The 24989-nt window shown below is 38.4% G+C and overlaps 3 protein-coding genes across 8 annotated transcripts in view; 1 reads left to right on the top strand and 2 right to left on the bottom strand.

The window, feature by feature from the left end:
• LOC109400777 (CD151 antigen) overlaps positions 1 to 24989 on the top strand; it is a 323911-nt gene that overhangs the window by 106744 nt on the left and 192178 nt on the right. The window lies entirely within an intron of this gene.
• On the bottom strand, positions 139 to 1272 carry LOC109400780 (farnesol dehydrogenase-like). Its single transcript, XM_019673281.3, has 2 exons — positions 487 to 1272; positions 139 to 408 (listed from the first exon to the last, which is right to left on the bottom strand). The coding sequence occupies exons 1-2, from the start codon at positions 1048 to 1050 to the stop codon at positions 232 to 234; spliced, it is 741 nt and encodes a 246-aa protein (XP_019528826.2). The 5' UTR covers positions 1051 to 1272; the 3' UTR covers positions 139 to 231.
• On the bottom strand, positions 13487 to 14540 carry LOC115265241 (farnesol dehydrogenase). Its single transcript, XM_029869529.2, has 2 exons — positions 13888 to 14540; positions 13487 to 13701 (listed from the first exon to the last, which is right to left on the bottom strand). The coding sequence occupies exons 1-2, from the start codon at positions 14449 to 14451 to the stop codon at positions 13528 to 13530; spliced, it is 738 nt and encodes a 245-aa protein (XP_029725389.1). The 5' UTR covers positions 14452 to 14540; the 3' UTR covers positions 13487 to 13527.

Raw genomic sequence — 24989 nt, 5'->3', positions numbered from 1 at the left:
AGTTTTTAAGTGATATAGAGTGATCTTGCATTACTTTATCCTGCCAATATTAATTCCATTGACCTATGGCTATATTCTTTCGTAAAAGAGGAAGTTATCTGGTGGCCAACCGGTTCAAATGTCACAGTCTATGTTGAATTTTAGAACAAAAAGGTTTATTTATCACACAATCTTATCAATTTAAGCAATATTACACATTGCTAGAAATCGGTCGCCACTAGCTCCTACGCGTTAGAACTTTTCACCGATCGGTTTGATCGTCAGCTCATGAATCTGCACTCGTGGAGGCGTTCCAAGCACATAAAGAACCGCCTCGGAGATGTCTTCGGATTCCAAGAGCGGGTATTCAGTGCTGTCCGCGATTTCAACTGGAAGAATTTCTGTTCGTACGCCTCCGGGACTGATGCTCTGCGATGAAAAAAATAAACACATATACGATGTGAGCATCCTACCATCCCACACGATTATTAAATCAATCATACATACCGTGACCTTGATCTTCGTTCCCGCCGTCCGCAGTTCGTTCCTCATCGTTTCCGTGATGGCCGTAACCGCATGTTTGGACGCTGAATAAATATTCAATTTAGGGAAGTCCACCACCTTGTGGCCGGCAATACTGTTGATATGCACAATGTGACCATCGACCGAGCGCTTCTTCATCGATTGATAAGCCTCCCGACTGCACAGCACCAGCCCCATCACGTTCGTATCCATCACTTCACGCAACATTTGGGTATTGTCGGCATCTAGCAAATCCGTCTGCCGAAGGATACCGGCATTGTTGATCAGCACGTCAACTCCTCCGAACTTCTCCTCAACCCATTTGAAGGTCTTCAAAATATCTTCCTCCTTGGACACATCGCACTTGACCGCATGAAGCAGATCCTTAGCCGAGTCCGGCAAGTCACCCTTCAGCGCTTCAACGCGTTCCACTCGTCGAGCCAACCCCACAACCACCATACCGGCCTTGGCCAAATCCTTCGCGATTGCAGCGCCAATTCCCGAGCTGGAACCGGTCACCACGGCTACCTTTCCTACCCAACGATCCATGGTTTGCGTGAAGATCAAAACTCTGCGCGAACTGAACCTACCGGACGACCAATTACGACTGAACTTGAGTCCGAAAATTCTAGCTCTCTTATCGCCGGTTGTCTCCCAAGCGTTGATTAGAATTTATTACGATTCATCATTTCGAGATCCCACCGCCACCGCGCGCGCCTATAAATGGGCAAATGACGAAGCGAATTTTCGATGATTTAACGTGTGACGGCACCGCGCCTGCCTACAGCAATTGAAGAGTCAACACCGAATCGGCACTGAACGTGGACTAGGGATGGACAGCGACATACACAAAGTTTTTCGCAAAGATTTCAGCAGCAGATAGGAAACTTGATAAGCGAACATTCCCACTGCAATCTGCTGCTACTGAGACAGAGACACGGTGGGTACTTATCAATTGTTAGATTACTGGGTTTCAAACATACCTTACGATGGGAACTCTCTAGCGAATGTGATAATGAAGCATAAGGACTGGATTATTTTGGATCGCAAAAAATGCTGAGTCGTTCTCGATGATGTAAGGGGATAGCGTTTGTTTTGAAATCTTCTCCTGACTTGATTCTGATGTAATTCTAAATCAATGTTATTTTATTTTAGCAGCTGTGATAGAGTTTGTATTGGGGAGAGTCAGCCCTTCTTTTTTTTTGGCGTAACGTCCCAACTGTGACAATGCCTGCTTCTCAGCATAATGTTCTATTAGCACCTCCACAGTTATGAGCTATAAGCTTCCTCTGCCAATGACCATTTAAAATGTGTATATTATGTAGCAGTAATAAAGATACTCTATACCCGAGAAAGTCAAGAAAATTACCATGACGAAAAGTTCCTGGAGCAATTGGAAATTCAACTCGTCTCCCTCATTGATTTTGCATAAATATATTATCTACAAAACGCTGATTACACCGAACTGGTGTCACCGGTAGTCTTCTATGGACACGAAACATGGACCCTACGTGCAGAGGACCAACGCGCCCTTGGAGTTTTCGAACGGAAAGTATTGCGTACCATCTACGGCGGAGTACAGATGGAAGACGGGACTTGGAGAAGGCGAATGAACCACGAGCTGCATCAGCTGCTGAGAGAACCAACCATCGTCCATCCCGCGAAAATCGGGAGGCTACGGTGGGCGGGTCACGTCATCAGGATGTCGGATAGCAACCCGACTAAAATGGCTCTCGAGACGTGGTGCGCAGCGAGCTAGGTGGGACGATCTGCGGACCCTATGCAGAGTGCGGAACTGGAGACAAACAGGCATGGACCGAGTGGAATGGAGGCGGCTACTATGTACAGCAGAGACCACCCCAATGGTCTCGATCGATTGTATCATACGCCGATTTAAAATCGATGACCAAGTGATACGTGGGCACGTTGTAGTCGCGGCATTTTTGTAACACCTGATCCGTTGGAAAACCCTTGAATTCCTTCGAAACCCTTCTCAAGTCTGTTTGAGACGTTCCTTATTTAACCTCCCGTAACTCGCTAACACTCAGTACTAAAAGCGACATTTTTTCACAAAATACGACAGTGCGATCACTCGAGGGTTAATTCTATTATAACATCCCCTTCTCTCTTAAAATTCCCTCATATTTTTTTAACCTTCATTGAACACACATAAAAAACGCCAGAGCCCTCGTGGAACCTTCTTGATTCTTTTCAACACCCTCTCTCACTTCACTGAAACCTCTATTGCCATCTTTTATCCTTCATGAAACTCCGCACGGCGTCACAAAAAACTCTCCTTGCCATCCGTCTCACCAAAACTTCTCGAAAACGCTCCTGAATCTACTTTCCTTCATTAAACTCACCTTTTAATATCCTCTGCAGTTTCCCCTGAAGTCCTTCGTGCAATCCTCTAGTAATACCTCTTACACTAACTCTTTTCCACTCCTTATACTTGAATGCCTACGTTACCACATAAACTCTCCAGAAACCAGTTCGAATCCCATCCCTTATCAATCATTTTAACTCTTTAGGCTCTGAAAACTTCTCTTGACCTAAATAATGAATCTTCCTATTCTCTCCTTTCAATTTAAACTGCTGTAACCTCGTAAAACCCCTTGAAAAGCCGTCTTGAACCTTTTTAAATCTCTCCCAAATCTCTTTTGAAACTCCTCCGGTATACGTTTGACATCTCTGAATATTCTCACTCGCTGGAACGTCATTTTGCCACTCCTGAACCGCCTTTAATCTCATATAGCCTTATTAAAAATTTCCTGAAACCTGTTCGCATCTTTTTAGTTACAGTACAAACACTGTGCTTGCTTAACCAATCCCTAAACTTCTGTGAAACTTCATCACCTAATTGAGCATTCTCAAGTCACTCAAGACACCCAAGGCACTCAAGGCAAGCGGATGCTTATGAGAGTGAGTACCCTATGCGCTACCACGGGTGAAAACTCTCAACTACAGAAAATTGAATGGAAATTTGGCCCTGCTAGCTTTCGCTTTCAGCACGCTGTGGGCGAGCGTGAGTACCTTTTTCATTTCGCTTCCGTGCTGCCAATCTGAAAACAATGATGACAGGCAAACCGAAACGGAGAACATAAAAAAATCAAAATATAGAAAGCCTATCGAAAATTTGCAACCCGAACGGTTTAATGGGAAATACAGAAATCGTCGTTTTAATTCCACGATTGTTGGAAAATATTCAGTCATGGTCCGGATCCAAACATTTCTTAAATTTGAATTAAATTAAATTCCAATTTCTAAGACAAAATAGAGCATTTGTAACAGAAGTCTGGAACCGAAATGTTGAACGCATTTTTAAGCTAGCTCAGCTTAAGGCAAAACTGGAAGCATTTCCTCATTTTTTCGGTTTTTGATTTTTTATTAAATAACGAAGCAATATTTTTAAAATCGGCTTTCGTGCACATGTAGAGTATGGATCAGGGTATCTTCTGATTTTTTTACGCTGTAGAAAATGTTTTTTCGTTTTTGCAGAAACCATTTTTTAGTGAAATTTTGTTCAAAAATGGTTTCTGCAAAAACGAAAAACATTTTCTCTCGCGTAAAAAATTCAGAAGATACCCTGATCCATACTCTACATGTGCACGAAAACCGATTTTGAAAATATCGCTTCGTTATTTAATAAAAAAATCAAAAACCAAAAAGTGAGGAAATGGATCCAGTTTCGCCTTAAAGTAAAGAGTTTAGGGAGTACACTCCAATATTTCTCTCAGTCGAAATATTAAATTATCTGTTACAAATTTGCCATATTTTTATTTTTAATTTTTTTTCGATTTTCGGAGGGGTTCCATGGGGTTCCCAAGGGGAATTCGGAGTTTCAGAGGCGTTTCAAGGGGATTCCGAAGGGGTTTCTGAGGAACTTAGAGGGGATTAAGAAGTGTGTCTGTTCCTATGGATTTTAGAGGAGATTCAAGACTTTGCAGATGATATCGGGGATATTTCTCTTGGAATGCCCTTGAAACCCCCTATGGCTTCAACAACAGCTCTTGAAAACCCTTGGAAAGCCCAAACTCGCTCTTTAAACCCCCTGAAACTTCCTAGAACACCCCTAAAACGCCTCTATCCCTGCATCATCATGGAACGCCTCTAAAACCCCCCGAAACTCCACGGCACAGTCCTGGAATGCTTCTGGGACTCCCTTAAAACCCATGGAAAACTCCTGTAACGCTCTTGAAACCCATGGTACTCTAGTGAAACCCTATGGGATGACTTTGAAGCACCCTGAGACCCCTGGGGCATACCTGAAACGACTCTGAAACCTCCTGGAGCCCTCATGAAACCCCGCAGAACAACCCGCGAAACTTGCATAAAGCTCCTTGAGACCTCCTGCACCACCCTTGGAATACCTCTGAAACCCCATAGTTTAGTTCTGGAATGTCTTCCAAACCCCAAGAAACCTATGGAGCGCTCCTAAAAACCCCCTGAAGTCACAACAACTCTCATAACAAGTCTCTGAAATCTCATGGAATGCTCATAAAACCGCAGTGGACCTAGAACTAGAACACTCCAGAAACCCCCTGGATTCCCATGGAGCGTCAATCCAACCCACTGAGGCGCCCTGGAACACTCCTGGCGCGACCGTGGGACCATGAAGCCCTTAAAACCCTGGGCATAATTCTGGAATGTCCCCTTGAATGCATTTGAAACCCCATCAATCCCGGTGGAGCGCGAATGAAAGCTTTGAATCGCTCTGAAACACTCCGGGAACTGTCTTAAGCTCCATGTAACACCCCTGGCCCATCTCTAGAAGTTCTTGAAAAGCCCGGAACTCCACTGAAACCGTTTCAAATTCACGATTACGATTGAATAATATATAAAAGAAGGAAGATCATGCAAATAGTTTAGGTAGGTTAGGTGTCAGTGTTCAACATGGATGCACAACAAGAGTGTAATAAGTACAATACCTAAGGACTGTATCGTTAATTATGAGTATACCTTTGAGGCTCTGTATTAAAAAGACTATGCCTTATTTTGTTAACTGCTTTGTGTCTATGTGTTGCTAACGTTGTAAACAAACGATAACCTTCATTAAAAGTTAAAGTTTTTCCTCAAGTGGAACAATGCGAGGGTTTACGGAGGAGAAGCGAAAATCGATTGTGCCTGCAAGGAAAAATGATCATCGCTAAGAAAATTAGCAAAAATTGAATGTGTTAGGGTTTTTGTTGCCCAAAATGCTATCAATCGATTCGGTATGCATAACACACTGAAAGACTTACCCGGACGCGGCAAAAAACAGGTGCGTCCAAGTCAAATTTGGACAGCAAAACTTGCAAAATCGTTGAAGGAAAATAGGAGGTATCCATTAGAGATTAAGCAAAAAAGTGTGAAACGACTGTTGGTATGCCAAGGAGCGTAGTTCCCCGAAGACCTACCCAAAACAGAAATGTCCAAAATGCAGTCAAATTCTGGCGGGTTATGTGAAAACTCAGGCTTGGAAGCTGTACGACGATGTTTTGAGCAAAAATTGCATGTGCATATTCATGGATGATGAAACGTATGTCAAATTGGACTACAAGGTACTTCCAGGGGCACAGATTTTCACTGTTAAGCATGGCACGGATGTTACGAATTAGGAGAAATAGATTTTTTGCGAAAAAAATGGGAAAATGTGTTGGTTAGGCAAGCAATTTGTCAATGTGGTATGAAATCGTCACCTTTCTTCACCGTCCCAGGTATGAACGTCGAAATATACCGGAAGGAATGTCTCCAGAAACATATTCTGCCACTCATCTGAAAGCCCAAAGGTCCTACATTACTTTGGCCGGATTTGGCATCCTGCCACTATGCGCGGTACACCTTTGACAGGTATGAAGTAAACAATGTTCAATTTGTGGAAAAGGCAATGAATCCTCTAAATTGCCCGTAAATAAGGCCCATTGAGAAATAGTTAACTTTGATGAAAGGGAAACTACGGAAAAAGGATAGAGGAGCAGAGGACGTCACAAAATTCAAGAAAAACTGGGTCAACGTATGCAAAACCATCGTCGGAACGGTTGTCCAAAACCTTATGAAGCACGCCTAGAAAAAAGTGCGAGAGGTGGCAAGATCCACGAAAAATTAAACATACAGTCATGTCATGGGCTTTTCTGATGGTCAATGAACAATGTAATTGAATTTAATTAACAAAATAAATAAAACATTTTGAAATACAGCAATTTTAAGGTGTACTCATAATTAAAGATACAGTCCTTATTCATTAAATTTGTGATTTGTTTGCCAGCAAAGCTTCTTACGAAGCAGTTTAAATTTATTTAAAAAAATTGTCAGTTTTCGTGCCATGTTTTCAGCCTAGGTAATTTTTGTATGGAAGGTAGATAATTTTGTAACTAATGTGCGATCTTAGAATTACATTGCAGATCTGTTTGAAAATATTAAGAAAAATTTAGATCCGAGCGAGAATTGAACTCAGATCCTTGGAGTGTAAGTAGCACGCCCGAGCTCTCTCGGCTATCTCAGCTTGTTGAAGAGCAGACAGTCAAAGTTAAACTGCTTCTACCATAATGCACGCATTCCCGACATGCTCCGACTGCTGCAAAGAGTACTGAGAGAGACAACGGGGAAACCGCCACAGCTGCGAGCAGCCGTTCTTTAGCTGACGACGGAGAGTAGCTGGCATGGTTTATAGCAGATACATATAAATTTAAAGCGAATATGCTTTAAAATCTGTAAACAAGCCGTCTGACCAGCAGCGGACTGCTCGGCTGACGTTGAATGTTGGCGATTTACATTTTTCTGTCGCAAATTTCAGTTGATCTTCAATTTACGTGCTGTTTAACTTTCATATTTTTTTGCTGTGTAATTTTAAGAAGAATATTGCATTTTTGTTTTCATAATCTTATGGAAATTTTGAAATTTTGTAAATTCTGGAAGAAGGTTAGAGTTCGTCGTTGAAATGGTACCTATTTACAAATGAAGATTCTTTTTCTTGTGTTGCCCCAAAACTTGTCGGAATTTTGAAAAATAAATAAATAAACAAAATACACAAGAATATGTTGAATCTTCTATTCATTTTATTTTTTTTCCTTCCGCTGTTGGAGTAAATTAAGCCACTTCGTCAATAAGATGAATTTTTGTCCAGCTTATTGGAAGCAGTGGCTTAATTCCCCTCAAAAAAACGGCTCTGAAAATGAGTAGAATTATTCTGAGGTTACGTTGAAATGTGTGTTTTCGTTTTTGTGTTTGCTATGTCAGCCAAAATTTTCAAAATTTCGCAAACATTTCAAAGCTCATTGCAAAAATTTGATGCTTATCCCGGCTGGAATATGAAAGATGCTCAAAATAACTGATTTAAAATCTTTCGATTTAAATGTCAAACTTGTTTTGAAATAATAATTCATTGGAAAAGGAAAAGCATTCAAACATGTTGATCCACCGGCCAAAAGCCATTACTTTGCTCCATTCATGCTGGGGGCCGCATGAAATGTCATCACGGGCCGGATGCGGCCCGCGGGCCGTACGTTGGGCAGCCCTGGTTTACACATTGCCCGAAAAAAAGTTATGTAATCAGATTTTCAGAAACTGCTTAATATCTGCGTTATATGCAACAATTACCGAACTTCCTAAATTTATCAAATGAGCTCATTATTGTCGGATATGATGATATTTTTTTTTGTTTTATTGGTCACATTTCTTATCTTCTGACAGTCTGGTGCCCCTAAAATTTGACCAGCTTTTGATCATAGTTTAAACCAGGTTTCTTGAATTGCTCCAGAAGTTTTTTCTGCTATTCCTCCTGGAGTTAATACTGGATACTCCCTAATCTGTCTTCTAGTATGTATCAGAGTTTTTTTCTCTTGGTTTCCTCCAGAAAAATCTTCTGTGATTCTTTCAGAAGATCTTTCAGAGATTCCTCAAGAAGTTCTATTATGGGTTTCTGCTACATGTTCTTCTGGAATTTCTGAGCATGAGCATAGATGACCGTACAATTCGTTGTTGCTACTCTGTAATTTATCGGAACAATCGAAATTGCACAACATACGGAGCATGGGAGTAGCTACCGCTCTCAATGTGCGTTTTGGAGAATTCCAAATTCTATTAAGTCAATAACAGCGCCGGCCACGTCCTTGCGGTCATCGAGAAAGGGAAGGAATGTTAGTGTGACGTACGTTGCTGCTAGAGACCGAGATCATCTCTTCTTCTCCACGACTGTCACGGGAAGAAGTTTTTGTTAATGCGGAGGAAGGGGAAGGCACATGATCTGGATTCACTTTGGTAAGTAATGTGTTTCATGCATCCTTTATTTGAATTAAAACAAATATTCATTTTGACTAAAATTTTACACATCGTCACCGGATATAACGAACCATTCAAATTATGTTGTCAATGCATAAATGAAAGAAAAATATTTGATAAAAAAAAGGTGATTTGGAAACTTTTGCCGACACTTGACGTGACGAACCTTTCAATATTTGTCGGGTAAATACACAAAAATATGGTTGAGTTTTCTTAAATCATCAAATAGTGTTTCAGTATGGAACGAACTCACCGATAAAATTCCATCTTTGGCCCCAGTGATGATGTGTTCGAAAGGTGACAAACTGTACAATGTTCATTTATTAAATTTACAGAGATGACTGTCAAAGCGAGTCGTAGTAAGACATAATACAGTAAGGACCCGATTTTGTCAGCCCCATTTTGCGACAAACTTTTTGCTCTCGTTATCCTACGGTCAAATTTCAAACAATTCATTCATGTTTATCATCAAACTACAGCTAAAGAGCAGAACATAGAGAGATAAAAAGTTTGAAAAATTGTTTAGGTTTTCGAGGGTAGCAAAAAATGTGTTCCGAAAAGGGGCTGACAAAATCGGGTCACTTATGTATTCCAACTTTTTGATTCTTAGGTGAATAACATTCTTTGAAACAATCACAACAAAATAATAGCATGAAACGAGCTCATCAAGTTATATATGTATCACTGGCAATAAATGTGGCAATCGAAAAGCCCGCACACAGTTTATTGCTGTTTTTAGCATAAATAAAACGAGCTCACCAATCATGTGCATCCATTTCCAGCGCTGGTTGTACACAGCTTTTGCCGCGTGAATGCGTTTGCGCATGGAACTTAGCCCACACACAAGTCAGCACCCGAAATTTTTACGTCCAGCGAGCCCGAACTGTTACTTTCCACTTTGCATTTTCTTCTGAAATTTCTCCTAAATTTACTGCTGGGATTTTTTTAGGAATTTTCCTGAATTTGATCCTCCATTTGCCGTGCTATGCATATTGCTGAAATTTCGAGAGGAATTTCTTGCGATGCCAGTATTTACTGCTTTAGGTTCAGATGATTTTCAGAAGAAATCCCAGAAAGAACTTCTTGAGAGATTGCAGAAAAAAATGGCTTAAGAATTTGAGAAAATTCGCCAAAATCATCTAAGGCAATTGAGTATGCTATCCCACTACTATTCCTCCACATATTTAAAAAGAACTAAATATGTGAAGTTGACCATGACGCTTATCGTGGATTGCTGGGGCAGTTTATATTATTTAATATTGAGCATTTATATTTGATTGATGTCAGTACTTAGCTTACAATACAATTTTGTTTAACTGTAAATAGTGCATAATTCAAGCTTCATCTACCTTTGTTTGCACCTTAGCTAAGATTCAACCAACTTTTTTTTAATGTAAAACAAGTAGCCAGTCATAGTAGCTCAATAGTGGGTGAGATATACATGTAATGTAAATGAAACCATTAACCCTCTAATACCCAAATTTTTGATTTTGATCTAAATATCATTTTTCGTCATCTAAAATCGATTTAAACATGTTTTGGAAGATGATTCTTTTTAATTATCGATTTTGTGAATTTCAGTTTTTGATTTTTCTAATTTTTATTTTTGAACATCCCCACACTTTTATATTTTTCCTGGAAGCCAATTTGGGGTACGGATTTTTTGAGATGAAAACATTTTGAGATTTTATGATTATTGTTGAAAAATTATTATTTTAAATTTTTTTCACAGAAAATTTTATTTTCCGTGTAATTTTATGGAAAACAATTTTAGAGTGTATTCGATTTCCTTAAACTAATAAACAAGGATAGTATGATTTGGGAAAAATTTAAAATATGTTAATTGTAGCGATTCAATACAAAATAAACAATGACTTCTAAAAGGTGACTTAAACATCATTTTTTCAATGATTTAAACAAATGTAAATACGCTTTAAAATACACCAAAAACCATTTTGAGATATACAGAACAGTCCTAAATATTTGCCAAAAATATAAAAAAAAAGATTTTCCACGACACGCAAATTACAAAAATGCTCAAACTATACCCCGTCTAAAGGCGGGATTGGGTATTAGAGGGTTAATAGTCGGATTTAACCAGGTAACAATTTCAGGCTGTACGAACGTTTTTTCCAACTATTTTAAAGCTGCCTTCATTTGAACAAAAGCTAGTCACAAGAGGTACAATCCTTTAATCAGCTCCTTAACATCTACTTTTGGTGATTTTATTCAACCTTTAGCTTATTGGAGGTTCTTCGAAAGGCTGATTTAAGGCTTAATATGTGCTTAATCAGTAATCAATCAAATTTATTTATAATGATTAAAAGTTTAAAAAAACAATTTCGTATGCTTAAATTCTTTATTTGCGGCTTTATTTCTCAGAAGTTGGAATGTATTAATAAATTTATGTGAAAAACTGGTAATTGAGCTTGGATCTCCTCATTCATAGTCACTGGCCTTAGCATCTACACTACTCACAATTGTATACAGATCCCTGAAAACGAGAGCATCATTTGTTGTGTCTGAATAAACAAGAACACCAGTTGAACTGAGTCTGCATTGAGGCAGGAGAAGCGATGTGGACACAACAAAAACTTGCTTGGGTCTGCTGTCGAAAATTATTTGATTAAAGGCTGAACAACAGATGGATAATTGTGCAGGCTGGTTTATGTTTCAAAGCTGGTTACATAGATGGAGAATATTCTATTCAACTTTATATTCTGCCATTTATGTATTGCTGATTGAAGAGGTTGAACAAGCCATAATTCAGACCAATGTTCAGCTGTCATTGTTTTCAGCCACTGGAACCATCAACCAACCAATGTTCAGCTAATACTCTCACTTTTAAGCTTTCATTGATACTTGGGTGGTTATCCGGAACATAACAAAAAAATCGAGCCATTTCTTTATTTCATTAGCTTATTGTTTTAGGCAGGGATGCCCGATGATTTTTTGATAAATCTGTGTCACACTTTTCAAAAATCCGTATCCCATACAAAATTTGGGTGATAAATCTGTATTATATACAACATTAAAATAGCTTGTCTACACAAAAATCTGTATTTCATTTAAAATGTAATCTGTGCGGATGCTGAAAAACCTGTATAATACATATACATCTGTATATATGGCATCCCTGGTTTTAGGGCACCTTCATTGGTATTCCTTCTGGGGATTCTACTCCAGCGATTCCATCAGGGGATTCCTCCAGGAGAATGCATTTCATCTTTCGATTTTTCCAAAAATGCCATCTTGGATTTCTTTAGTAACTTCTGCTAGGTATTCCACTCTGTATGCCTTCTGTGGATTCCTCCAAATTGCTTAAAGAATTTCTAATGAGAATTTCTCAGTTTCAGAAATCATCCTTCAGGAAATCATTTACCAAAGTTCAGGAGTTCAGTTTGTTAAGATTTACTTTCTTTTGGGAACAGGAATTTAATCTAGGATCCAGGAATTCCACTAAGGGATTGCTACAGGAAATACTGAAGAGTCTCAGAATATGCTAAGGATTCTGAGAAGCAACTCTTGGAGGATTCCCAAAAGGAATTCCTGGAAAATTTCTTGAATAAACAGGATTCTTCTTTTTCTAAAGAACCAAAACAAAAACCTGAACGACTCACAGATAATACTGCTGAAAGTTTCCCAGAACAAATTGCTGGCGAATTTACAGAAGAAATTCTAGAAAAAAAACGTAGTGAGAAATCCTGGAGAAGTCCCAAAGACGAACACAGAGAGAACCTAGCAAAATCTTTTGGACTGTTCAAAATCGAGGTTCTAGGTAAAACTCCTGCTGCACAAATACCGAAAAGAACTTCTGCAGGAATCCGTCAAAAACTCCTATAGAAATTTTTGAATGAGTCCCAGAAGGATTTTCTACATAAATACCGGAAGAAACTCGTTGAAGAATCCCAGAACGAACGTCTGATGAAATCCGAGAAAATGTTTCTTGAAGGAATCCCAGAAAAAAAAATCATGGACAGCTGCAAAAGCAACTTCTGGAGGAATATCAAAAAGAGTCGGGTTTCAGAAAATAATTTTGAAAGAATTTCAATGGAACATTCTGAAGCATTCCGTAGGAAGTTCGGAAGGAACATCTTGGCGAATCCAAAAAGCAACTCTTCGAGAAATTTCAAGAGAATGTTTTGGTTAAAACTTTACTGTCGGAATTTCTTAAAAAAAAATCTCAAAAGAACCTCCAGAAAGAATTTAAGAAAGCACATCTCGGTTCAGAAACTCTTTATTCGAGAAATTCTCATCCCAGAAGTAGTTCTGAAGAAGTGTCAAGTGATTCCATGTATTTTTATTTGAAATTTCCTCAAAGTATCCCACAAGAAACGTCTATTTGAATCCGTGATGGAATCTCAAGCAACCATGCATCTCAAAGACGTAACGCATGCATCTTTGAGAAAGATTTCGTTTTTGATATTCCAAAATCACTCAAAGGGGTTTTTCCCTCTTTCAAAGTTTCAAGTTAAAATAAATAATTACAATAACAATAAGACGTAACGCATGCTTATATTGTGTGCTCTACTGTTTTTTTTTCAGTTTGATTGGAATTAACTACGTTTAACGAGATAATGGTTTGTTCTTTCATAAAATAACTGACAGTTGATTTTAAATTATTTTTTTTTCCAAAATTTGAATTTGTCAATGATTTTGTTAAATTATCATGATAAAGTTCACATTCTTTTGCCTATGATTTGTATGAACAGTTGGTTGTAAAGTAGCTCTATTCCAAAATAACTTCAACACAGCACATCGATTCGGTAACTAAAATTTTTCGCCAACAGGTTTAATGATCAATTCATGAATTTGCACCCGAGGATGTGTTCCAAGAACGTACAATACAGCTCCCGAAATGTCTTCCGCTTCCAACATAGGGAGGCCTGCTCCTAGCATCGCTTCCGGTATGATTTCGGTGCTAACTACACCTGGACTAATACTCTGAAAATAGTTGATAAAAGGCACAAATCAAGCTCAGTTATTCTTCACTAGAGTCCACAGAAGATAGTCGAAGGCCAGTTAAATCGACCAAAACATCCGAACAGTCTGGCAAATAAGTTTTTAATTGCTTCTCGCCGAAAATCAATCGATGAACTACCAGCACACTAATCATCCCCAAAAACCTACCGTAACCTTAATTTTTGATCCGGCGTTCCTCAGTTCGTTCCTCATCGTTTCCGTGATGGCCGTGACTGCGTGCTTCGTTGCTGGATAGATATTCGACTGCGGAATATCGAACACTTTGTGACCGGTAACACTGTTGATGTGCACAATATGGCCATCGACCGAGCGCTTCTTCATCGATTGATAAGCGATCTGACTGCACAGCACCAGTCCCATCACATTGACATCCAACGTATCACGTATCATTTGAGCATTCCCGGTCTCCAACAGATCCGTTTGCCGCAGCATTCCGGCATTGTTGACCAGCACGTCAACGCCTCCGAACTTCTTCTCCACCCATTGGAACACCTGCTGGATGTTCTCTTCCTTGGATACATCACACTTGACCGCGTGTAGCCGACTTCTAGCCGATTCCGGCAAGTGCGCTTTCAACGCTTCAATACGTTCCACTCGGCGAGCCAGTCCAACAACCACCATACCGGCCTTGGCCAAATCCTTTGCGATACCAGCACCAATGCCGGAACTTGCTCCGGTCACTACGGCCACTTTTCCTACCCAGCGGTCCATATCCGATATCCGAACAGAGATTGTAAGATAACAACGTGATGTGATTGTGCTGCTCGCTCGATTGCGACTAGGCTTTGATTGCGAATACTCTAGCTACTTATTTTTATTCTATACGATGATGATTGTATTTCGTCATTTCTAACCTGAGAGTATACCGGCCAATAGTAGGTGATAGTAAAATGACTTTGCATAATATTGTCGCGTGCACTTGCAGTTCCCTTATTTGCGGTGGCATTTTATTTGATAAGTCGACACTCGACACTATACAGTACCGACTGGGACTGGAGGATCGTCACATGCGGAGTGGAGAGACTGCCCTGTCATGAAGCACGTGCATTTCATAGTTTGGATCCCGAAGGTCTCGAGGAATACGTTACATCTTCAATTGCAAGCGATTCTCTAAAGTGTTTGTCTAATTCATTTGTTTAGAGAGTGGTGATACAACGCGGCTTCTCCAAGCCATTTGTGCCAATCACGCGATGATTGTTTTCTCTTAGATTAGAGTCAAGTCATCATTACATATGTATAATACTGGTAGTTCCTTATGTTTGAACACTACAAGGTAATTAGGATGACTTGAATATTGATTTGAAACTTTAAAGCTCTCATATCTACACTGCTAGTTATTGTAACGAAAAAAATACAAGTCTCCATTTTCCCTTACGATATACACTTAAAAACTCCATAAACTATACAAAACACGTCAATTGAAAGGATCTGTAATTTCACTTCAAATCTTACTGCGAGTATTTGACGCCCAAGAATTTGGTCGAAACATTCAAATAGTTCTCCATAGTATACCAAAGCTCCTCAACCAGCACCAGACTCGTCATCGGCCAAGTTTACTAAACAGTTCCCGTACGGTGGTAACAGCTAAACAACAACCAACCACTTCAAATTCCCGAACGTCTTTGGAATGCAAATATTGGCCACGTTGTTGTTGTGTTGCATTTGCACGCTTCGGTGCGAAACGATTCACTCCCATTTACCCCATTTCGGGAAAAGATGTAATTTAGCAAACATAACATTTAATTAAAATTAAATACGTTCACTCGCTCACAGGGTCCCCTTGCTGGGGGTGTGCGAGCGAGTGTCGCGCGAACGAACGAACGAACATGCGAAACCCGATGCATGTCATGCTCCCTAAACGCACAAAACCGTGCCGGAATGCTAATGGATGGATTCTCGAGCCGATGCGGACTGGCATGGCAAAACGGCAGCGCGGAATGCGGGTGGAGATCGGTGGAAATTTGAAATAGTTACAGTTCGATGTCGGTTGATTGGGTCGCTGGCGCATGGTATGGTGGACATGTGGCAGCGACAACACATTCTGGCTACAGCTGAATTATAGATTACCCCAAACGGCAAGTCACACCAATCAACACGCTGGCTTTGGCAGGGTGACAACTCAGGTGAACCCTGCTAACAAGTTAGCGCACTGTGGGTTGAAAAGTCGTTGTTAGAATTTTCTGTGTAATTTCTTGAAAAAAATGAAGATCATTTTCAGGTATAACTGGAATACTGTTTTCCAACTATTCTCCTATCAAATGTTCAATTTTACAGTCATAGTTCAGTAAAATCTTCCTTCATGCTTAACAATAAATAATTGTTGGCACGGCCCATATAGCCACAGCTGTCAAGGTGCAGATATTCAGCATGACCATGCTGAGAGTGACGGATTCGATTCCCGGTCGGTCCAGAAACTTCTCGTAAAAGATATTTCCTTGACTTCCTGGGAATTGAGTATGTTCGTGCCTGCATTCTTCTTCTTCTTTGTGGCTCTACGTCCCCACTGGGACTTGGCCTACCTTGTTTCAACTTAGTTTTCTTTGAGTACTTCCACAGTTATTAATTGAAGGGCTTTCTTTGTGTGCCATTGCATCAATAGGTACATTGTGAGGCAAGTACACTAAGCCCAGGCAGTCGAGAAAATTTTCCCGACCGGAACGGGAATCGAACCCGCCGTCTCCGGATTGGCGGTCCATAGCCTTAACCACTAGGCTAACTGGGGACCCCGTGCCTACCCTGTGCCTGCCATATATACAAAATAGAACCAGTGGGGCTTTTCTGGCACGAACTGATGTCTAAATAAAACATGACGTTTGTTAGCTAAATCTAAATGAAACCAAGATGAGATTCCGGTAGTATTTTTTTTTAGCAGAGTACTCGGCAGTGCGGTTCTCGGCGAAAGATTGTGGAATTGCTTCCATATCGGCAGTTTTAATTAAGTGTGTACAATAAGGTAGGCATTACCCTTTACCGGCTGTATCAGTCGGCTGGTATACTGCCGTGAATCGCATATCAGTCCCATCTTTGCTGGGTTTCCTATTCAAGTGGGACAAATAAGCGATTCACGGCAGTATATCTATACACACTACGAAAAAATCAAAATTACTCGTGACGTAAATTTACTGCACAGAACGTAAACAGTTTAATGACGTAAATTTACAGGTCTTTTGACTTAATTATACGTCATTCCTGTAAAATGAAGAGTTCAAGGTGACGTAAACAATTTGTGAATCGTGAGTCATTACGTTTCATATGACGAAAAATCCAGTTTAACCATTATGTGGCCGACAAACTTTTTGCTTTTTTCTACACCGTGAATTTTAAATGGGTGCTGGGTACCCGGGTACCCTGCCGGCCACATAAGGGTTAATGTGACAGAAAATTACGTCACTTAGGCGTTCAAATTTACGTCATATGTGTTGCTTTTATATGTGCATCCGAAGTGACGCAAATTTACGGAAAAACTCTAATTTCGAAGAAACAGTGTGTGTTTGATTGAAAGAATGAGAGATTAATTTGTTAAAAATACCACTTGTTTTGGTGGGATTCGAACTCTCGACTCCGTATCGCTGGTTCGGCGCCTTAACCAACTAAACCACAATACAAGTTATGACTCTATGGAATAGAAAGTCAAACTTGGTGTGAAGCACCTCCCCAACTGGGACCGTCTTTCATAACTTCATCTCTCTTTCGGCTTAGATGTCAATCTACCACACGCTTACGGTTGTGCCTTTAGAATGATGAAGGCGAGTGAATTATGTGAAAATTCAAAAAAAATCCAAAAGATATTAGAGGAAAAGTTGTTTGACGAGTTCCACAAAAATTCGGAACAAAAACATATGCTTGTCCCATTAGATTTTCGTTCCAAATTTTCGTAGAAATGTCAATTCGTAGGACAGTTTCTGGGGAAATTAGTTGATTATTTGTTAAAAAAAAAACCTTAAGGTGGATTCCTTTTGATTTATGAATAGATTTTTTGAAAGAACCGCTGGTAAAGCCTTTTTAAAATGTGAGTTTTACCAGACATTGCCCTGAAGTTTCTCGCAAGCTTCTGAAACTACCTTCAAACCCAAGGAAACTTCCCGAAAACCATCTGAAACTCCTTGAACTTCTCCTAAAGAGCTTTTGTAATCCTCTAAAATACCCCGTAATTCTTGTGGAACATCTTGAAAATTCCTAAAACCATCGAAAGACATCTGAAGCCCCACTCACACCTCAGGAAATCTTCTGAAACTGGTTCCTTTAAAAACCTAACAACCCCTTGAATATCCCAGAGTCTACCTTAACGCTCCATTAGAACCTCCATCAAACCTTTTCAAACTCTCATGAATGGGTTTTTTACTACTCTTAGCTCCCCCAAAATTAGCTCAATCGTCCTGAAGCTCTGTGAAGACTGCTTGGAAACTCTGGAACTTCCCGATAGAACACCCTTTTGCCTTTCTTTGCCATCCCTCGCCCTTGTCCTCTTTCAAAATTAAATACCTTAATACCATCTCGGGACCCACGTTTTACTTCCCTTCAGAAGGAAGAACTCATATTTTCCGAGTTTGTCGGGAGTGGGATTCGATCCCTGGTCCTCGGCGTGATAGTCCAGTGTTCTAACCATCACACCAGGTTCGCTCCAAGAGTCGATTTGAAAAATTACTGCGGAAATATATTTCAAAATCTTTTCTAAAGTTTGATGATTTCTTTGCTACAATAATTCTTTAGAGAGTTGCTAAAGCAAGTCTGTAGAAAACTCTATTAAAATTTGTTCAGCAATCACTTTGCGAACTTCTTAGGGAATTTTAAGGGCAATTTCTTTTAAATTCGTTCGACAATTTCTCTGGAAATTCCGTTGGCAATATCTGTGTTAATTCCAACCGCAAACCTGTTGGAAAACCCTTCGGTGGATCTCTTTATACTTTGTTTGAAAACTTTTTATGGTAGTTGCTGTTGATCAAAGACCATAACATGCACTACTAAATCGTTCATTCCCAGAACAATAAAGTATTTGCGAAATTTCAATTCAATTCAATTCAATTCAATTCAATTTAATTCAATTCTTTGGAAGTTCCTTCTGGAGGTGCAAAAATTACTTTGATGTTTTGGAGGAATTCCTTCAACATTGTTATTTTTTTTTTTTTGAGAATTTCTGGGAATTTAATTGGCAATTTCGTTGAAAAAATGTTGGGTAAACATTTTGAATTTATTTTCGGGGATTACCTTGGAAATTGATTCGGTGATTAATTTTACCATTGTTGATTCTTTCGGATATTTTCCCAATTTTTTTTTCGGAAATTTTACAAATTCATTTGGAATTTCCTTCGATGATGCATCTGAAATTGCCTGTGACATTATATTTCGATGTGTTGAGGGATTCCTTCAGTAATTCATTCGACATTTTCTTCGAGAATTAAGCTAACAATCGCTTTATGAATTCCCTCAGTAATTTCTTTGTCAATTTCTTCGGAAATATTTTTCAAAATGGCCAACTTTTGATAACATCTATCGATCATTATTTTGTAAATTCCAAGGACTTTTTTCATTTAGAAATTCCCAATTCTCCAATTGGCAAATCTCGGAATAAATTTACAATGGAATTGCAAAATTTATTGACGATTTCCAAAAAAGCTACCGAAGAAATATTTAAGGGTTCTTGGCGAAACTTTCAAAAAATTGCCAAAGGAATTTCCAGATTACAAAAAAAAAATCTTGAGCAATTTTCAAAGAAGTTTTTAAAGAAATAATAAAATAAAATAAATAAATATATAAATATACCTTAGCTATTTCTTATTAAATTTCTGGAGAAATTATCGATGAAAGTGTGAAGATATTTCGATGAAAATTATCAAATCGATTTCTTAGAGAATTGCCCAATGTTATTTCAGAAGAGTTGCTGAACCTTTAGAAATTTCCAAAGAAATTAGCAAATTGTGACTTATATACAAACACATTTTCGAAGAAATTTAAAGAAAACGGGCCGAGCGAATTTCAGAAAAAAATCTCATAAAATTCCCCAGAAAAAAAAACAAAGAAGTATCCAAAACAATTAGCAGATATATTTTGAAACAAATCAACCATTAAAAATATTCAGTAAAATTATTTATTTCTGTTTGATTGAAGTAAATTTAGTCAAATATAACGATTGTACACTTTTTTATCCCAACTTTGTTGAATTTGAATGTGAATAAAAATAGAAAACATACTTTTGTTCCCATTTTTGTCAAAGTGCCCAAAATTTTGTTTTTTTTTTTTTAAATTTTTATTCCCAAACTATGACGACTATTTTTTTTTTTGTTAAATATATGACAAGGGACGAACTGAAGTTGTTGTGGTGTATTTGCGTGTGGTGGAATAAGCTATCCCGCTGCTGGCAACACGGTAGAAGATTACTTGCGAAGTTGGTACATGTATATGTAGGTGCAGATAGGGCAAGACAATTACAGGTCGGACTCGATTATCCGGGTGACTCCAAAATCATTTCACCCCGGATAATCGAGCCACGCTTCTTTTCTTTTATTTTTGATGTTCTTAAATCAAAAACTGTTCTTTAACCATAGAAGCTAACATACATGACGTTGTAGTGCCTAAACTTAACGTCAGTTATTATTATAACCATGTTTTTGAAAATGAAATTTTAGCTGAAAAATGTGAAAAAATAAAAACAATTTTCAAATAGGCTAAATCCAATTTTCAGGTGTTGTATTTAATGTTTATCACATTTTTTGACAAAATCTAATCCTAAATCTTGTAAACAAAGTACAAACAAACTTTTCCCCGGATAATCGAGCCATTTTTGCCGGATAATCGAGCCCCGGATAATCGGGCCCCCGGTTAATTGAACCCCCGGATAATCGAGTCCGACCTGTAATGAGATAGAAATCAAATAGTTAATGAGTCATCATTGGAATCTCTGTACTTAAGTTTATCAGTTAGTGCTTATTTGTTGTCAAATCTTTATTGTAAGTACTTATATTTATTATCAAGAATTCCTATTATGTATCCAAAAACACGAAATTATGCAGGAATACGAAATACATAAACAGATACGATAGTTGTTACCATAGGATGAATTAATAATATGCAGGACTAGTAGATGTGAGTTAACTGTTAAACAGCTAATCTGAACAATACACTTAAATATTGAATTACAACTTCTAGGGTAGCGGCCGGTATTTTGGGCACTTTTCGCTATAACTCGGCCAATTTGACTTGAAATTGTGTACACGGCTTGGTACTATAAGTATCTCATCGCGTGTGTCAATTGGTTCAAAATTGGCTGAGTTATAGCAGGAAAGTGCCCAAAATAGGACCCCTGCCGAGATGGTTCCACTTCCCTAGCTAATTCATGCACTAAAATCGAGTTTGCTGATAAAAGGTCCGAAGGAATCCTACGTAGCAACAAAAATGTTAACATCTGTTTAACACTAATAAACTTTTTATCGAATCAAAACATATAAAAAATTGACCCTGTGTATCGTACTGCTATGTTAAACACTTGTAACTCACTGTTTAATTTGGGAGCTTCTTCAGAAATTTCTTCTAGAATTTCTTAAGTAATTCCACCGGTTTTTCGTTCTGAAATTGCATTCTGATTTCCTTTACAACCTAAAATCATTTGTGGTTACTTTGGGAATTTCTACAACATCAACTGGAAACTTTTTCGTCAATTCCTACGAAAGTTGATTCTGCGTTTTTTTCGGCCTTTCCATTGTAAAATTATTAAAAAAAATCCCCTTTGATTTTTTTCTTGTAATGTATTTGGAAAGACCTTTGTCAGAACTTCTTCGGTAATTCCTATGGAATTGCTTTCAGAAATTTCTATTAAATGGATCCAATAATTCCTATGAGATTTTTCTGTTTTTTTTGGCAAGTCTTGAAAACTACATCGGCAATTCCTTTAAAATTTTGTTAGAAACTTCTTCGGCAATTATTTTCGAATTTAATTTTGATTATTATTTTTCAAAAACAAATGCCGTAGGTTCTTTTGGTATTTTTCTTAGGTAATCACTTATCAAAATAATTTGGCAACTCCTACGGGCTGTTTTTTTTTTATTTTTTGAGCAACTTTAAGAGTTTTACTCGTAATATATTTGGTGATGTAATTGGTAATCATTTCGTTTTTTTTTTTCGAAAGTTCCTTTCGATATTCATTTCACAGATACTTTCAAAATTCCTCAGTAAATTCTCTGGCAATTTTTGGAAATTTATGTGGTATTTCCTTTAGTGGTTCAAATCAGAATTGCATCAGCTTTTTTTTCGGAAGCTCCACTAGAAATTCTCTTGCAAATCATAAAATAATTCGAGTATTTGAAATGGAATGACCGAAGGAAACCTTAAAAAAATAACCAAAGGAATATCCAAAAACCAAGGTCAGAGAAAGTTTCCAAAAAAATTTCCGCAAAATTTCACAAAGCATTTTCCAAAAAATGTTTATCTGCTGAAGCTTAAACGAATAACCGAATGGCTTTCCAAACGTATTGCCACAAAGGTTGCAGAAGAGAATCCCAAAAGAAAGATCATAGGACATCCCAAAGTAAATTGTAAAGGATACTTCTAAAGCATTTCTACAGAAATAAAGACCGTATTTGTTTTCAAAGGCACTTTCGAAAGATTTTCAAAAGAACTTGCCGAAAGAATTTTTAAAGGAATACATAGTACGCTCAATTCCAGAGTAATTTTTGATGGGAGTTCCTAAAAAAATGTCGAAGAAATTCCCAAAGAAATTGACATAGGAAATTCCAAAGACATGGCCAGAGAATTCACAATAAATTCGCCGATTGAAAATAATAAAATGCCGGAGAAAATCATTAAGCAATTGCAAAGAAATGTCTAATTGAATTTCCATAATAATTGTCGAACGAATATTTAGAAGAAATATTGGAAAAAAATGCAAAAATATTACCAAATAAAATTAGATATGAAGTATCGCAGAAATACTTTAACCAAATTTTCGAACCGTCTAAGCAGAATATCATCAATTTTGTGCTATTTAATTCTCCTTTGAATGCTGATCGCCACTCCCGAAGGAGATTTCAAAGGAATTTATGAAAAAAGTCAGAAAAAAATGCTCAAGGAATCCTCGAGAGCTCAATGAATTTCCAAAAGCTATTTCGAAAGGGATTTTCAATGAAATTGTATAAGTATTTTCAAAAAACAATCCATGAAAACTTGTGTAGAAATTTCCGAGGCAGTTCCCAAAAGAACTGTCTGTTAGTTTCAATTGCTTTAATCACGACTGTTGCAGTTATACTCTTAGGATCTATTCGACGTATTATCAGCTGATACGCCGAAAAGATCCCAAGAGTATATCTGTTAATTTCTCAAAATAAAACAAAGATTAGATAAAAAAAAACCCGGATTGATCCACCTAGTGGTGATAGTGCCTTTCTCGTCGAATATGTACTTATGACGTTTCCGTTGACGTGAGCTGAAATGTTCCTGAATCATATGAATACTTTCCTTGGAATTTTATCAGAGGCATCATTGAATTGACTTTAAACTTATTGATGGCACATATTCCGACGTTATGTTCAACGTATAGGCAGAGCTGAAAAATATCAGACCTCTCAGTTGACAGCTTGACCTCCTTCACTATCACTGGAGGCCGATCAACACCAAGACGATACAACATTTTCACAAACACAGATAACTTAAAGATTTTCGACAAAGTATTTTCTACACACGCTATATTTTACATGGCTACAAGATGCATGTAAAATTTGACAAAAACATGCAAGTAACTGAAATTTTTCATACTGAATCCCATTCAACTTTCAACCACATTACAGTGCGTGAGGGAGCAACCAATCACACAAAAGTTTTACGCAGTCACTTTAGACGCGAAAGAGAATTGAAAAAGTTTGTTCGGAGTTATTACGATTAAATTTTAATTTTCCCATACAACGTTGACCCATCCTTCTGCATTATTACACCTCAAGAGTCTGAAATGGTGTGATTGGATGAGATCGTCTAAGTTTTGTCAAGATATCTATCGCTTGCTTTAATTTTTCTCTCTGTTGAATTCCGACGAAGCACCCAACGCTAGTTTTGGCATACTACCGGTAGTTTCTTATGTGGTCTGAGACTATTTTCTTGCTTACCGTTCATCAGGTTACCTAAGGAGCCGCGATTTGATGTGTCGCATGCATGTGTTTGGTTCACTTAAATATTTGGCGGTGGAGCGGGCCTGATTTGATGGTTAGAACACAAGACTATCATGCCAAGGGCCTGGGATCGAATCCCACTCCCGACATATTCACAAAACGTAGGTTCTTCCTTCGGAAGGGAAGGGAGGGTCCCGAGATGAACTACACTGTGGTGCATATGCATAATTGATCGGACAAACGCCGATTTTCATACAAAATGGCTAAGTTTGAGATGCTGTAACTATGGTTTGCTTTGATGGATTGAGCTCAATTTTTGACATGGAACTACAAATATGCTGAATTTTGTGTATATAAAGTATAAAATGTTTTCGTTCACCGGTCTGGGCGTGGCAAGGCGTTGAAAATATTGCAAAAGTGATCGGACAGCGGTACCCCTTTGATTTACACGCGTGCCGCTGTCCGATCACTTTTGAAATTTTTTCAACGCCTTGCTACGCCCAGACCTGTGAACGAAAACATTTTATACTTTGTATACACAAAATTCAACATATTTGTAGTTCCGTGTCAAAAATTGAGCTCAATCCATCAAAGCAAACCATAGTTACAGCATCTCAAACTAGGCCATTTTGTATGAAAATCGGCGTTTGTCCGATCAATTATGCACCACAGTGTAGCTTCGAGTTGAAAATCTCGTTAATAAAGACAAAAAAATAATATTTAGCCACTTCCGGAGGGAACCCGGAACCGGTTTCGGAAAACCACCGGTTGTCTCAAATATGGTCTAAAACTATTTTTTACTAACCATTCATCAGGTCGCCTAAGGAGCCGCGATTTGAAGTGTCGCATGCATGGGTTCGGTTCACTTTTATATTTGGCCACATCTGGCGGGACATACGGAACCGGTTCCGGAACACTACCGGTAGAATCTTAGGTTGTCTGAGACTATTTTCTTGCTTATCATTTATCAAGTTATTGAAAAAGCCGCGACTTGATGTGTCGCATGCCTGGGTTTGCTTCACTGTTATATTTGGCCACTTCCGGCGGGACCTCCGGAACCGGGTTTGGAACACCGGTAGTTTCTTATGTGATCTGAGACAATTTTCTTGCTAACCGTTCATCAGGTTATCGCAAAGGGCGCGATTTGACGTGTCGCTTGCA

Source organism: Aedes albopictus, chromosome 3, assembly GCF_035046485.1.
Source record: "Aedes albopictus strain Foshan chromosome 3, AalbF5, whole genome shotgun sequence".
NCBI lineage: Eukaryota > Metazoa > Arthropoda > Insecta > Diptera > Culicidae > Aedes > Aedes albopictus.
Note: the sequence above shows the minus strand (reverse complement) of the source record. Positions and strands in the feature narration are given on the sequence as shown.